The following is a 16,689-nucleotide window of genomic DNA, read 5'->3' on the forward strand; positions in this document are numbered from 1 at the left end:
AATGTTGCTGACAAGTGTTTATGTAAACAAGAACAATAGTTTTAACAGTAAAAATGAAACTTGACCACCAGGCACTTTAGAAAAAAACTTAAAACACTGCTCTTGCTTTGAAAGATGTTGTGGATTTATTTTTTAAGGAAAATTAGTACCTTGTTTGTGGTTTCAAATGACTTCCTAAGTAATACAAGAACCAGTTTACTTACTATTTTTTTTTTTTCAGATGATGCCTACAGTTTGGAGCATTTTTTTTTTTTTTTTGGTACTGGAGATTGAACCTAGGGGTGCTCAGTCACTGAGCCATATCCCCAGTCCTTTTTATTTTTTATTTTGAGACAGGCTCTGTTAAGTTTCTGAGGTTGGCTTTGAAATCATGATTCTCCTGTGTCAGCCTCCTGAGCCACTAGAATTATAGGAGTGCACCAGCCTTTCTTTCTTTTTTTTTTTTTTTACAATTCAAGTACAAAATGATTAGAAAAATGTCTTATGGCCACCAGGCATGGTGGTATAATATCAGCTACTTAGGAGACAGAGGCATGAGGATCACAGTCCTAAAACAGCCTTGGAAACTTAGTGAGACATTATCTCAAAACAAACAAAACAATACAACAACAACAAAATTAAATGAAGAAATCATTTCAAAAAAGAAAAAGAAACAAGGTGATTTATGCTCTGCAGTATCTTTAAATAAAGGTAAACATCTAAAATCTGGCATTGTAGCAACAGTCAATGGCAGAATGAGAAACATATTTTTTTGCATATTGAATCAAGAACATTATTACTAAGGAAAAGAGAAAGATGACTTCTAATCCTGTGCAACCAAATAGAATACTTTCAACTGCAAGAGGTATATGACATTATCTCAGAGGAGATACAGCATGTTGTACTTTACCTAGTTGTCTCAAATGAGAATCAGAAACTATGGCAAAAAGACTTTATATTCTATGGAAGTTTCTGGGGCTGGGGATATATAGCTCAGCTGGTAGAGGGCTTGCCTAGCATGCACAAGGCCCTGGGTTCAAACCCCTGCACCACCACTGGGAAGGAAAAATAAAAAAGAGAGAGAGAGAATTCTCTGTGGAAGTTTCTATCATTGTAAAATAGGGCTAGGAACTTGGGCATGAAACTCAAGAATTTATGCAGTTGACATTTTTAAAAGCATGTTGCTTATTTGTATAATGTTTGTATTTTTTATTCTTTGTGGACATCAACATGTCCCAACTGTGGCATACAGCAGGCTCCGAGAAGGAAGCGAGCGAGCTGTAGGCAAGCTGGGGTGAAAAAATGTGATTGACACAAACACTTCTTTCCAGTTGAAAGTCCAGCTCAACCTGGGCGATCGTTCAAATACAATATTTACTTTGCTGAAGTAGGGAGAAGCAAAGGAAGCTATATATATATTTTGCTGTGTTTTGACTAGGCCTGTCTTCCTAACATTCACAGAAGTCCTAATAATGTGAGGAAGAGGAGAGGAGGTTCACTCCCAAGTTAGTAACCAAGTGATGAGAATAACTCGGGGAGCTCTGCTGGCTGGTCTTTTCTCCCTCAGTGTTTTTTCTTCTTCTGGTTCATTTTTCAAAGGCCAATTCCAGCCCTACATCTATTCAGCCTTGGGGATCACTCAGAGCATGTAAAGCACCTTTGGGCTGGATGCCCTTAGTGTCTGTGACATTTTGTAGTATGTATCATATACTACTTGCAATTTCATTTAACTTTTCATGTGAATGTAACATCTTGCCAATAATTGTAAGCTCTCTGATGGCAGAAGCCATTTCTTATAATTCACCTTGTTCACACCAACTGTATGATAAGAATGTACATAAAAGCTTAACATTGTATGTCAAGTATGCATGTGCACGCACATGTGCACACACGTGTGCACACGCTCGAGCACCTACAACCAACCAACCTCTTTTAAAAACTAGCAGTTTACTCTGGAAATGGCTGACTCTCCTACCTGTCATGGGACAGTTTCAGCTGCTGGGTTTGCTGCTCGTGAGCATTGATTAGTAGCTTTCTCAGTAGTTCACACTGCTGGTTAAGGTGCAGGTCCCGTATTTCTTGCTCCTCAGCACTGTGGGTGTTGATCATTTCTGACCACTCCTTTGTGTGCTGTGCTACAATCTCTTTGACCTATTTGGTGGAAAGGAGATGCGGTAATCTAGAATGCTCACAGATCAGGAACAAACTGAAAGCAAAATATTATTCATGCACGGCAGATCCCTCTCACCCCTATAACTACAAAAGAATAAGTAAACAAATAAATAAAAATAAAAGTACTAATCAAGGGGAATTAGGAAGTCATTGCCTATTAAGATAAATCAAGCACTTTGGTTGTAAATATTTAACTGGGACCTATTATTTCACTGCTTAACTTGCCCATGCTCTGGTGTGTCTGGTCCTGGGGCTCCTTTATCAATTTCACCAGCATTCTCTCCATGACTTCATGCTTTACCTGCTTCGTTTTCATCATGTAACAGGTCTGAACAGAGAGCTGTGGCATAATTATTTCTGGATCATGACTTACTGCATCATCCCTAATACATGTGCGGGTAGATGGGTAGATGTCCTCCCCTTCTTTGCAATGTGGTACTAATATTCCTCTTGTCAACAGCTAGAATCTATTCCTCCACATCCTTGAATTTGGCTGACTTTCTGACTTCCTCCAGCCAATGAGATAAGAGCCAACATGATGCAAGCAGAGGCTTGGGCAGTGCTTATACTTCTGTTATGCTTGGCACCCTGTGGCAACCTGTGCTAGCCTGAGGGAGGCTGGGAGGTCAAGAAGAAAAAGACAGCCAGCAGCCAGCCAATCCCCAGAGGTGAGGCCTGCACATGAGTACTATCAGACTCACAGATTTTTTTTTCTTGTAAATTTAATATTGCTGGAAGAACTGTTTCTGCTCTTCATTGAGTCTTAGCATTTAGGTCTCCAAATACCCATAACCTTAAGTAAGGTCTTTCAATTTATTTTTTCCTGTCTTGGGGGAAATATAAGGAATTATGTTCATCTCTTAGTACACTGACTCTTGGTTTTTCTCACTCCAAATTTCTACAGCAGGATGGAATAAGTATCGAACAGGTACTCAACATCCAATTTGGATGGTTTTCTTTCATACATTTTCTGTTACTTCTACCTTCTGTATTTTATAGAGTATTTCCTTCTGGTCTCTCTATGTATGATTTCACTTGAGGACGAAGAATGAGGGAAAATAAATCTTGTTAGCATATTTCCATAGATAAGACAAAAACATGTTCCATGAAGTGGTTCTTCTCAAAACCAATAAATCTGCAGCAAACGCTATCTCTGGATCCCATTTCTTCCCAGACCAGAGCCAGGCTACTATTATTTCTGATTAGTATCAGGTATCCTACTTAAAAAACTACCAAGTGTCTTCCGTATAAAAATGGGCATTTCCTTACCTTTGATTTGTGGTCTGATGTCAGGGTCTGAATTTTAATTTCTGTTTCTTTTTTCATTTCAAGACAATTACTTCCCCTGAAAATGGAAAATTGCAAATGCATGCCATAAATTAGATCTCTCCCAATTCCCTTGGGCCTTTGGAACAAAGCTTTCTGATGAAGACAATCTATTCATCAAAACTGGAATGCTATGGCTCATTGGGTGGCATCAGTTTTTCCAGTAATAGATTCACACCTTACAAAATATTATTTGTATCATGATTACCCAATTCAACTGCTACACAAAGAGATGCTCCAGACCTAGCAATTATTTCATTGTTAAGGGTCTGTTGTCAGAGTTTCCATTTTGGTTCCTATTTTTCTCCAAGCTCTTTTTCATTTGTTCAAGAAAATATTATTTGGGATGTAAACTGGAAAATAGGTCTTGATCCTGGAAGTGAATTTTTAATGCTTATATTTTGGTTATAAAGCCAGATTTTTGTCTTTTATGTATGCCAATGAGGAAGAAAATAGCCTTTCTTGGCATCACAGGGTAATTTCTACTTCTTATTCGATTGTAAGAAATAGATTCTAGGCAATTGCCCAGCAACCATTACTGCATATTTCAATGATGATGTTTTCCTTTCCATATTGATGCTAAAACAAGAACAAGTCCTGAGCTTCTGTTTTCAGCAATTATGTTCTCGTTTATTACAACCCAGGTCAGAATGTTTCATTATATTATTAATTGAGCATTCCTCTGAAAGATGCATCACTCTAAAAATGCAACATCTTTCATCAAATCCGTTCCTTCTTCAGGGTTGGCACCCAGTATGTGTCTTTTCTAGTCTGTTTTTCAGTGAGCTTCGGTATTACTGAAACACTGTCCTGCCTTTTTCTAGACAACATCTTATAAGTGCAATGATATACGGTATTCAATGGTCTTAGGTCTGGACATATTCTAAGCACTCCTATAATATTAAAAATCAGGATTGCACTTTTTTCACATCTCGAATCATCTCATTTATCTTCTGGCTATGTAAAGTAATTTCTGTAATTTTGAATTTCCCCAACTTCATCTCATCCTTCCTGTTCTTCCCCATTCATCTTTTCCCTGCTACCTTAAAGATGTTGAGTAGAAAACACAGGGGAGACCTAGTTATCATATCCTTAGGCAAATGGCTGCTGAGCACTTTTAGATCCTCCCCGCCCCATTTCAATCATTCCCTTCACTGAGTAGGCAAAGTAAGGAAACCTTTTACAGGTGAGTCTTGACTTATGATGGGGTCACATCTGCTAGATTCATCGTAAGTCGAAAATGCATCTCATTCATCTAACCTCTCAAACATCCTGGCTTAGCACAATTCACTGTGGAGTCAAATATTTCCCCTTGTGATGGTGTGTCTCTCTGGTGGCTGCTGCTCAGCATGGCAAACTGCTAGCCCAGGCAATGATTGAAATTTAAAATTCAAAGTAGGGTTTCTAAGCTGGGAATGGAACCACCATTTGACCCAGCTATTCTCCTTCTTGGACTATACCCAAAAGACCTAAAACGAGCATACTACAAGGGACACAGCCACATCAATGTTTATAGCAGCACAATTCACAATAGCTAGACTGTGGAACCAACCTAGATGCCCTTCAATGAATGAATGGATAAAAAAATGTGGCATTTATACACAATGGAATATTACTCAGCACTAAAAAATAACAAGATCATGGCATTTGCAGGGAAATGGATGGCATTAGAGCAGATTATGCTAAGTGAAGTTAGCCAATCCCTAAAAAACCAATGCTGAATGTCTTCTCTGATATAAGGGGGGTGACTCAAAATGGGATAGGGAGGAAGAGCATGAGAAGAAGATTACTACTAAATAGGGAAGAGAGGTGGGAGGGAAAGAAGGGAGAAGGGGAAATGCACAGAAGAAGGAAGGAGACCCTCATTGTTATACAGATTACATATATAATGATGTGAGGGGGAAAAAAAGAATTGTGTCACATTAGATTGGGTAGAGAGAAGTGATGGGAGAGGAGGGGAGGGGAAGGGGGGATAGGAAGGACAGCAGAATAAAATAGACACTAGTATTGCTGTATGTATATATGTGACTGTATGACCTATGTGATTCTGCAACCTGTACACTCAGAATAATGAGAAATTATACCCCATTTGATTCAAATGTAATATGTCAAGATCATTGTACTATCATGTGTAGCTAATTAAAACAACAAAAATAGGGTTTCTAGTGAGCCATCTTGTTTTCATACCATCATAAAGTTGAAAAATCCTATGTTGAACAGATGGTTTAAGTTGCTTCCGAAATGAATTCTGCTTAAGAAATTTCCAACGACTTCATAACCAGTTTCCCCATTCCTGCATGTCTTCCCAACTTGTTTATAGTCAATAATCTTGACAACCTTGATACCATGGTCAGTAACACTCGGGAACTCTGCTTAGAATATGGCTCTCCAGAAGAGAGTATCTGATGTTTAATTTTTGAAGTTAATTTTTTGTTTCTTTTGACCTAGGTATTGAACCCAGGGATGCTTAACCATTGAACCACATTCCAAGCCCTTTTTATTTTTTGAGACAGGGTTTTCCTAAATTGCTTAGGGCCTTGTTAAGTTGCTGAGGCTGGCCTTGAATTTACAATTCTCCTGCCTCAGTCTCCTGAGCTGCTGGGATTACAGGTGTGTGCCACTGCACCCAGCTGAAGTGATGTTTAGTGTATTACTTAGACTTCTATTATTTTAAGTATTGGGAAAATGTTCTCTATGCAGAGCCTTGAGGCCATGTGTTTGGCAATATGGGGCTCAAAGAGAAATCTATAGGGTTGAGGTTGTGGCTCAGTGTTAGAGTGCTTGCCTAGCATGCCTAAGGCACTAGGTTTGATCCCCAGCACCACATAAAAAAACTAAATAAACAAAATAAAGGTATTATGTCCATCTACAACTAAAAATATTTTTTTAAAGAAAGAAGAAATCTATAAAGTCTATAGATTCTATAATCTTGTCTACAAGATTCATTTGTTGAGAGACCTCCAAGACCTCCAAGGCTGACTAGGGCACTAAGAATCCTAGGAGGAAAAACTATGAAATGTTACTTTGACTCCATTTAACCTTTGGGAGTAAGAACAATAACAAGGTAAAGATACATCTTTGTTTTCTAGACGTAGTGTTGTTGATTCAGAAAGTTGTCAAATACTTATTAACAAAGAGAAGATGATGTTCCAGTCTAATATCTCCTACATAAAGATTCTGGTTTTTAAAAAAATTCCAATATAGTCATTAAAAATATACATAGAGCATTTCTGGGAAAAGTTGACTTTTGAATTAAAATGCTTATTCTTGGAGAGGACCTTAAAGTTCTCCAAAATTTCCTTCTTAAAACATGTCATTTGGATCTGTCTACCTCCCTTTCACTTTTTGGTTTAAAATTTAATTGAAAATAAGAAAACAGATTACCAATAGATAAATAAATAAATATGTCAAATAAAAGCTGCTAATGTAGCCAGAAGTCTAAACAGTCACAGTTTCTCAAAATGTATCATATTCACCACCAGTATGGTCACATAAGCCATAAGCTGTGCCTGACTCACTTAAATATGTGTCGAAATGTTTTCAAAGCCCTGGTTCTTCTGTAGTGATACACAGTGAAAACAACAGCAAAAGCAAAAGGCACACTGTGCATAATGCTAATGGTCTGTAGTTATGTCTAATTTGTATTTTTCTGGAAAATAAAGCTGTAATCAATATGAAGTTACCTCTCAAAAGATGAGGCTTGACATTAGGACGGTGTATGTAATTACCTACCACTTACTCCTCAAGCAAATTATATTGATTTCGTGTCATAAAATTAGATCTCTGGAACCAGAAATTGTACATAAATGTAATTGGTTCTGTTTTCAGAGTGTTAGTTTTGTAGGTATATCTTGAGTGAATTTCAAAAAGAAAAGAAAGAATCAAGAGAAAGGAAAAGTAATTCTTTTTTCTTCTTTTCTCACACTCCAAAGATTGTGAAAGACTAGAAGATAGTAGGGATTTGAGGAAGGAGAGTAAAATTTGAAGGAAATCTACTGAAGGAAGACACGACTGGACCCAAAACAATTCCTCATAGAAACAGAATGTGTGTTAGTCTCACAGTATCTTCCTGAAGATGCAGATTAATGGTAAAGGGAAAAGCAGTGCATGTTACAGTGTAGAAATCTATCAGAGATCACTTCAACCAAGTGATCCAGATCAACATCACTGTCAATGAGATAGATCATCATGTACCCCTGACATCAAGAGCTGGCAAGGAAGCAGCATCGCTTCTGGGTGTGCTGGCTAAAGATGCATGCCCTCCCTCCAATCGTGAGAAAACATTAAATCCAAAAGGAGAGACATTCTACAAAATAACTGAACAGAACTCTTGCAAATTGAAAGGGAGAGACTCTCATAGACTAGAGGAGACTGAGAAGAAAGTAAATGCAATGTGCAATTCTAGAGTGGATCCCAGAAAAGAAAAACAGAATTATTGGGAAATCTGGAGAAACCTGAAAGAGCAATAGAGTTTCATGAGTGGTATTATTCCAATGTGAACTTCATGCTCTGATCATTGTACTGTGGTTATATGAGATGTAAACCTATGGGGAAGCTACCTTAAGGTCATATGGGATTTCTCTGTACTACAGTGGTCCTCTCTTATCCACAGGAAACAAGTTCCAAGACCCCTAGTGAATGCCTGGAACTACAGATAGTACCCAACTCAACTGTATTATGTTTTCTATACCTACATGCCTATGATAAGATTTAAGTTATAAATTAGGAACAATAAAGTATCAGCAACAGTAACTAATATTAAAATAGAACAATTAGAACTATATGCTGTAATGAAAGTTAATTAAATTTGAGGCTTATTTCTAGAATATTTCATTTAATATTTTTGGACTGCGGTTGACCACAGGAACTGAAATAACAGGAAGTGGAACTGCACAGAAGGGGGTTTATTCTGTATTTTTGCAACTTTTCTATAAGTTTAACATTATTCCTAAAATAAAAAGTGGAAGCAATTTTCAGAATAGAAAAGTATTTTCTTTTCCATTACTTGTGGCTAAGATTTCTTTTTTGTATTAGATCTAATTACAATGAATGAGTAGGTTTCAGGGCCTCTGTTGAGAAAGGTTCCTAAACCAAGGTAAAATGGACCGATGCCTTGCCCTGTTTGGATGCTAAGGTGTAAAAAATGAATGAGTCTCATTTTTCAGGAGCTCTTTTTCATGACAAAAACTGAGCCAACACTAAGTTCTTCCTTGGCATAAACAAGCAGCTGTACTGTGGGAAAAGGTAAAATATAAAAAGTGAAAAAGTCTCCAGAAGAAAATAAGCAGCATTACCCCCTCTTCTTCATTGCCTTCTCCAGGATTTTCTCATGAGTGGACTTCTCTTTGTCGTACTGAGCCACAATTTTGTCAACTTGCGTGCAATGTAACTTCTGCATGGTACTGTGCTCCTGGAACAAGAAGAATTTGCTGTTATGATTTGGACTATTATCACGGCTAGTACTTAATACCACTGGGCTGGCATCATGTCACCAGCTTTTGCAGGGTCTTTGGAAAGTCAAAGAAAAAGTAATTGAGTCTGAGAGCTAACATAGACTTTCAGTCTCATCCAATGCAAATTTTCTGTTCCAGGGCATGCCCAACCAAGAAGCCCCAACCTATCTAATGAACACAGTGACCTCAAAAAGCAATGCTGCTCAGGGGGGGCAGTGCCAAACATTTCAAAGTCTTTGCTTCATGTTTTCATATGATTCCTACCTATTCATCTCCTGCTATCCTGGAGACTGCTCTAATTGTACCTTCTACACCCCAGTCTTCAAACCCTAAAGTGCAACCACTATACACACACACACACACACACACACACACACACATAAATATTTATGTATATTTTGCAAAAGAGAAGAAATTATGTGAAATGGATTCTAAACACCTGGAACATTTTGGAATGTCTTGAATAGCATTGTTCCACCCCAGGTTGTCCCCGTCAGCTGAATCTGAATTGACATCACTAGGTATTTTCACTGACTTTCTTTTCAAATATACTCATGAGGATGATGAGAGCACTCAGGAGCTCTAGCCTTCAGTTTTACAGATGTTTAAAATGTTTTCTGATCCGCTTCATTTAATCACTGAAATTAAAGCAGCAATGCTTTGAAAATAGAAACTACTTCTCTACAAACTTTATTTCCTCCTGGACAATGAGAAAGGCAGTAACTACAGCCAGTGACTTATATGAAATCAGATTTCTTTTGCAGCTCAGGAAAAATCCAGCACCACTAGTGACCTCCACCTCTAAATGATATTTGATGAAACAGATTAGTCTGGGTCTTAAGAAGTGGGGTGGTACTTTTGACTGGAATGGACAGGTGTTGTTCAGTTTGTAGAACTACTACTAGAGTCATATTTCCTTTTGCCTTTTTAAAAATTCAATGACAATTTAAAAACAAATTACTTTTCTTCCTAAGTTAGGCATGACTTTAAGCAACCTGAATGCATGGATGTCTATTTTAAAGATTCATGACATAAAAAGGGGAAAGGGATTTTTTAACTTTAATGAAACTTTAATTCCCCAGCTCTCTTAGTGAATTAACACAGGACTGGATCTATAATTCATTTATACATAAATGCATTGATGCACAAGGCTACTGTCTGGGAGAGGAAGGGTAGGAGGTTGGTGCTGATTGGAAGGTTCCATGAAAAGGAACTTAATGGGCACAAAAGTGATGTTATCTTCCTGTGGATTTGGGTTAGATTGTTATATGCAATACTGTCTTGTTTAATTTGTACTTGGGACAACCCTTAATATTGCTATATTGGCAATGTGTACACCTTTGTGTTATAAACACACTTCAGTGAGAGCTTCTACAAACTGGCATTAAGTGGGTTGAGAATATAGATTTCTCATCTCAAGTTGTGGAACAAGTCTGTTTACCTTCATAATTGGGATAGTGATACACACTTCACAGAGTTATTAGGGTTCAAAGTAAACCTAATATAAATCATATTTCAAATGCCTATTATACCCTACACAAAATACAATGACATACAAATCTATTTATACTACTCAATACCCATGATGATATACTGAGAGTGACTTGGGAATCAGATTAATTTAATCAAAAAACCTTTCCCACAAGCTTAGCGCACTGATATGTCCTTGAAAATATTTAACTACTTTCACGTGTTCTTGGGCAGGGTGGAGGGTGAAACCCTTACTAAAATGTTCCATTCCTAGTCCTCTAAGATTTGGAAGTCATCATAGTTGGTTAGCATGTGTGTAAATATTGTAGGGCTAAAAAAATAAGTTTAGCTAATGTATGTACAAATAATTTGAAAAATTAGAATATTGGATTAAATTGATTATGGTTAACAGAAGTTAAGAAGAAAACTGATCCTAAAAGATTTTCTCTGTGTTTCTCTCTGGACTCAAAACTCTACCCTTATGTGGTAGGCAGGGATTACTGAAATGTTTCAGGATGATTTGGTCCCTAGTCAACACTTTTTTTAGGAAGAAAGAAGGATCCTTATCATTGATTGCCATTTGACTCTGGGTCAAGCCTCAACTTCCTACTCTATATGTTCAAGGAGCAAGACAATGTTCTCTAATCCCATTTTAACTCAAAAAATATTCTATCATTTATTTTAGTCTTTTGTACCTTAATGAAATCATAAGACATTATCAAAGAATCATAATTGTTTTTCATTCATTCAGATCAAGAATACCAAAATTAATTTTGAGATATATGGGGAGGGGAAATAATGTACAACTTTTGGCAACATTTGTATATGTTTCTCATTCAAGTTAAGAAAAGAAAATTCAGGGAGCAACGCGGATCAGGGACACAATCCGCCGGCCGCCACTGAACTGCAGCGAACATACCAACGGCCGCGGCCGGACTGGGCCCCGCAGGCCTGAGTCTGTGAACTGCCTCTGGCGGTTTGGCGCTAGGAACAACACTCCCACCACCACCCCCCCAGCCGGTTCAGAGCAACGGGGATCAGGGACACAATCCCGCCGGCCGAGGCGGTGGCCGGACTGGGCCCCGCAGGCCTGAGTCTGTGAACTGCCTCTGGCGGTTTGGCGCTACAAACAGCACCCCCACTCCCCCACCCCACCCCCAGCCAGTTCGGAGCTGCAAACCACGACCCCCCCACCCCCACCCCCACCCCGCTCCTGTGAACAACTCCCGCCCACCGGGCTCTGCAAAGGGCCCCGCCCACACGGCAAAGGGACAAACACGCCCCGACCGCCAGGCACTTCGAACAGCCCTGCCCGCACGGGGGGGATCAGGAGTGGCGCGGGACCCACCTCACGGAACTCCTGGCTACGGCTCCCACCAGAGGTAACATCTGAGGTCTCTTGCACCAGTTTCCGGGGGCGTGACTACCAGAGGGCAAGTAAATTCGCTGCAGGTCCTCAACCCCAAGCCCTACAAACTTAGGATCCCAGGGAATGGCAAACAGGGAGAGCGTGCCCAGGTGGCCATGAAAACAGGGCACACAGGAGCAGCAGACCTGGCGTGTAGCCAGTATTGTGGTGAGCATTAACGGTGAGCAGACCCGCCCAGTCCGGGAGGAAAAGCTGCTGCACAGTGACAGGCTCCCGCCTACTGAGAAGAGAAGCTTAGCCCGGTGGGCACAGCTTCACCTAATGGAAGAATAGTGAATCGGACTCTAAGACTGCATTTATTAAATTTTTTTTTTTTGGTTTTTTTTTTTGTTTGTTTGTTTGTTTGTTGATGTTGTTGGGTTTTTGTTGTTGTTGTTGTTGTTGTTTATAAAAAAGTGTTTTTAAAACTCATTTTATTTTATTTTATTTTATTTTTTAATTTTAATCCTCATCTCTATTATTACTATTGTTATTTTTTAAAAATTCTTTTTAATTTTCTATTTTTTCTTTCTCTTTCTTCTCTTCCTCTGTCTTTCCATTTCTTTTCAATTCTCTCATTCCCCCTTCCTTGAATTCTACCTGGTTACTCTCATTCTCTTTGGTGATTTCTTCCCTTCCCTGCTAATACCTTTCCTCCCAAGCATCAAATAAATTTATAGGAATAGACAGTAACTCAACAGTCAAACAGAACAAGAAGCAAAATGAGCAGTATGAAAAAGCATGGAAGAAAAGGAGTGCAAACAACACAGGACAGCCTAAATATTCAGGACAACATAGAGTCATCAGAAAAGTGGTCATATAAAGAACTCAGGGAACACCTTAGACAGATGGAATGGAACCTTAAAGAGGACACGAGACAGCAAATTCAAGCAGCAAAAGAACACATTGAGAATGAATTACATAAACAGATAAAAGAAGAAGTTAAGCATCTTTATCAGGATATAGAGATTATAAAAAAGAATCAAACAATAATCTTAGAAATGAAGGAAATTATAAACCAAATTAAAATCTCAAATGAGAGTATCACTAATAGAGTGGAGCAACTAGAAGCCAGAACGTCCAATAACGAAGACAAAATATATCAACTTGAAAAGAGTCTAGCCAACTCAGAGAGGATGGTTAAAAATCACGAGAGAAACATACAAGAGATATGCGATAATATAAAAAAACCAAATTTAAGAGTCATTGGGATAGAGGAAGGGATAGAAATTGAAACCAGGGGAAAGAGTAATTTACTAAATGAAATAATTACAGAAAACTTTCCAGAAATAAAAAAGGAAACAGATATACAAATTGTAGATGCATACAGGACACCGAGCATACAAAATCACAGTAGACCAACGCCAAGATACATTGTTATGAAGATATCCAATATACAGAACAAAGAGAAAATATTAAAAGCTACAAGAGAAAGGAGAAAGATTACATTCAGGGGTAAACCAATAAGGTTAACAACGGATTTTTCAACTCAGACGCTGAAAGCAAGAAGATCCTGGAACAACGTATTCCAAACACTGAAAGACAATGGATGCCAACCAAGAATCCTGTATCCGGCAAAATTAAGCTTCAGGTACGACAACGAAATAAAAATCTTTCACGATAAACAAAAACTAAAAGAATTTGCAGCCAGAAAACCAGCATTGCAAAGCATCTTGAGCAAAACACTCCACGAGGAAGAAATGAAAAACAATAACCAAAGCCAACAGTGGGAAGTACCTCAGTAAAGACAGACGGAGGGGGGAAAGCAAATCATGGAGAAACAAACTAAATTGGAAAAAAAAAAGAAAGAGATAAATAATCAAACATGGCTGGAAGTACAAACCATATATCAATAGTAACTCTAAACATTAATGGTTTAAACACTCCAATAAAGCGACATAGGCTGGTAACATGGATTAAAAAAACAAATCCAACAATATGCTGCCTCCAGGAGACACACCTGACTGGAAAAGACATACACAGGCTGAAGGTGAAAGGTTGGGAAAAAATATACCACGCACACGGTCCTCGCAAGCAAGCAGGGGTGGCCATCCTCATATCGAATAAAATCGACTTCAAGACTAAATTAATCCAAAGGGATAAGGAAGGACATTATATACTGTTAAAAGGAACCATTAAACAACAAGATATAACAATTATCAATATTTATGCACCTAATAATGGTGCTGTGAAGTTCATAAAACAAATTCTCCTCAAGTTCAAGAATCAAATAGACCACAACACAATAATTATGGGTGACTTCAACACACCTCTCTCACCATTGGACAGATCCACCAAACAAAAGTTGAATAAAGAAACTATGGAACTCAATACCACAATCAATAACCTAGATTTAACTGACATATATAGAATATATCAACCATCATCAAGTGGATATACTTTTTTCTCAGCAGCACATGGATCCTTCTCAAAAATAGACCATATATTATGCCATAGGGCAACCCTCAGTAAATATAAAGGGGTGGATTAATACCATGCATTTTATCTGATCATAATGGAATGAAACTGGAAATCAATGATAAAAGAAGGAAGGAAAAATCCTGCATCACATGGAAAATGAACAATATGTTACTGAATGATCAAAGGGTTACAGAAGACATAAAGGAGGAAATCAAAAAATTCTTAGAGATAAATGAAAATACAGACACAACATATCAGAATCTATGGGACACAATGAAAGCAGTTTTAAGAGGAAAATTCATCGCCTGGTGGTCATTCCTCAAAAAAAGAAAAAACCAACAAATAAATGAGCTCACACTTCATCTCAAAGCCCTAGAAAAGGAAGAGCAAAACAACAGCAAATGTAGCAGAAGGCAAGAAATAATTAAAATCAGAGCGGAAATCAATGAAATTGAAACAAAAGAAACTATTGAAAAAATTAACAAAACTAAAAGTTGGTTCTTCGAAAAAATAAATAAGATCGACAGACCTTTAGCCATGCTAACGAAGAGAAGAAGAGAGAAAACTCAAATTACTAACATACGGGATGAAAAAGGCAATATCACAACAGATGCTACAGAAATACAGAAGACAATTAGAAATTATTTTGAAAACCTATATTCCAATAAAATAGAAGACAGTGAAGACATCGATAAATTTCTTAAGTCATATGATTTGCCCAGACTGAGTCAGGAGGATACACACAATTTGAACAGACCAATATCAATGGATGAAATTGAAGAAGCCATCAAAAGACTACCAACCAAGAAAAGCCCAGGACCAGATGGGTATACAGCGGAGTTTTACAAAACCTTTAAAGAAGAATTAATACCAATACTTTTCAAGTTATTTCAGGAAATAGAAAAAGAGGGAGCTCTTCCAAATTCATTCTATGAGGCCAACATCACCCTGATTCCGAAACGAGACAAAGACACCTCAAAGAAAGAAAACTACAGACCAATATCTCTAATGAACCTAGATGCAAAAATCCTCAATAAAATTCTGGCAAATCGAATACAAAAACACATCAAAAAACTTATACACCATGATCAAGTAGGATTCATCCCTGGGATGCAAGGATGGTTCAATATACGGAAATCAATAAATGTTATTCACCATATCAATAGACTTAAAAATAAGAACCATATGATCATCTCGATAGATGCAGAAAAAGCATTCAACAAAGTACAGCATCCCTTTATGTTCAAAACATTAGAAAAACTAGGGATAACAGAAACTTACCTTGACATCGTAAAAGCTATCTATGCTAAGCCCCAGGCTAGCATCATTCTGAATGGAGAAAAATTGAAGGCATTCCCTCTAAAATCTGGAACAAGACAGGGATGCCCTCTATCACCACTTCTATTCAATATAGTTCTCGAAACACTGGCCAGAGCAATTAGACAAACAAAAGAAATTAAAAGCATAAAAATTGGAAAAGAAGAGCTTAAATTATCACTATTTGCAGATGACATGATTATATACCTAGAAGACCCAAAAGGGTCTACAAAAAAACTACTAGAACTAATAAATGAATTCAGCAAAGTGGCAGGATATAAAATCAACACACACAAATCAAAGGCATTTCTGTATATCAGTGACAAAACTTCTGAAATGGAAATAAGGAAAAACACTCCATTCACAATATCCTCAAAAAAAATAAAATACTTGGGAATCAACCTAACAAAAGAGGTGAAAGATTTATACAATGAAAACTACAGAACTCTAAAAAGAGAAGTAGAAGAAGATCTTAGAAGATGGAAAAATATACCCTGTTCATGGATAGGCAGAACTAACATCATCAAAATGGCGATATTACCAAAAGCTCTCTATAGGTTTAATGCAATGCCTATCAAAATCCCAACGGCATTTCTTGTAGAAATAGATAAAGCAATCATGAAATTCATATGGAAAAATAAAAGACCCAGAATAGCAAAAGCAATTCTAAGCAGGAAGTGTGAATCAGGTGGTATAGCAATACCAGATTTCAAACTATACTACAGAGCAATAGTAACAAAAACAGCATGGTACTGGTACCAAAACAGGCGGGTGGACCAATGGTACAGAATAGAGGATACAGAGACTAATCCACAAAGTTACAACTATCTTATATTTGATAAAGGGGCTAAAAGCATGCAATGGAGGAAGGATAGCATCTTCAACAAATGGTGTTGGGAAAACTGGAAATCCATATGCAACAGAATGAAACTGAATCCCCTCCTCTCACCATGCACAAAAGTTAACTCAAAATGGATCAAGGACCTGGATATCAAATCAGAGACTCTGCGTATGATAGAAGAAAAAGTTGGTTCTGATCTACATATTGTGGGGTCAGGCTCCAAATTCCTTAACAGGACACCTATAGCACAAGAGTTAATAGCAAGAATCAACAAATGGGACATACTTAAACTAAAAAGTTTT

General features: G+C 37.7%; 1 protein-coding gene across 7 annotated transcripts in view; it reads right to left on the reverse strand.

The window, feature by feature from the left end:
- The window catches only part of Plcb4 (phospholipase C beta 4), a 399,208-nt gene that overhangs the window by 11,055 nt on the left and 371,464 nt on the right, over positions 1–16,689 (reverse strand). For all 7 annotated transcript variants that reach the window (XM_026385783.2, XM_077799625.1, XM_026385781.2 and 4 more), the window contains 3 exons: positions 8,772–8,887; positions 3,421–3,496; positions 1,955–2,130 (listed from right to left, as the gene is read on the reverse strand). In XM_026385783.2, the coding sequence (XP_026241568.1) occupies positions 1,955–2,130; positions 3,421–3,496; positions 8,772–8,887 (368 nt within the window). The remainder of the gene's footprint in view (positions 1–1,954; positions 2,131–3,420; positions 3,497–8,771; positions 8,888–16,689) is intronic.

Source organism: Urocitellus parryii, chromosome 6 (genome assembly GCF_045843805.1).
Source record: "Urocitellus parryii isolate mUroPar1 chromosome 6, mUroPar1.hap1, whole genome shotgun sequence".
Lineage (NCBI taxonomy): Eukaryota > Metazoa > Chordata > Mammalia > Rodentia > Sciuridae > Urocitellus > Urocitellus parryii.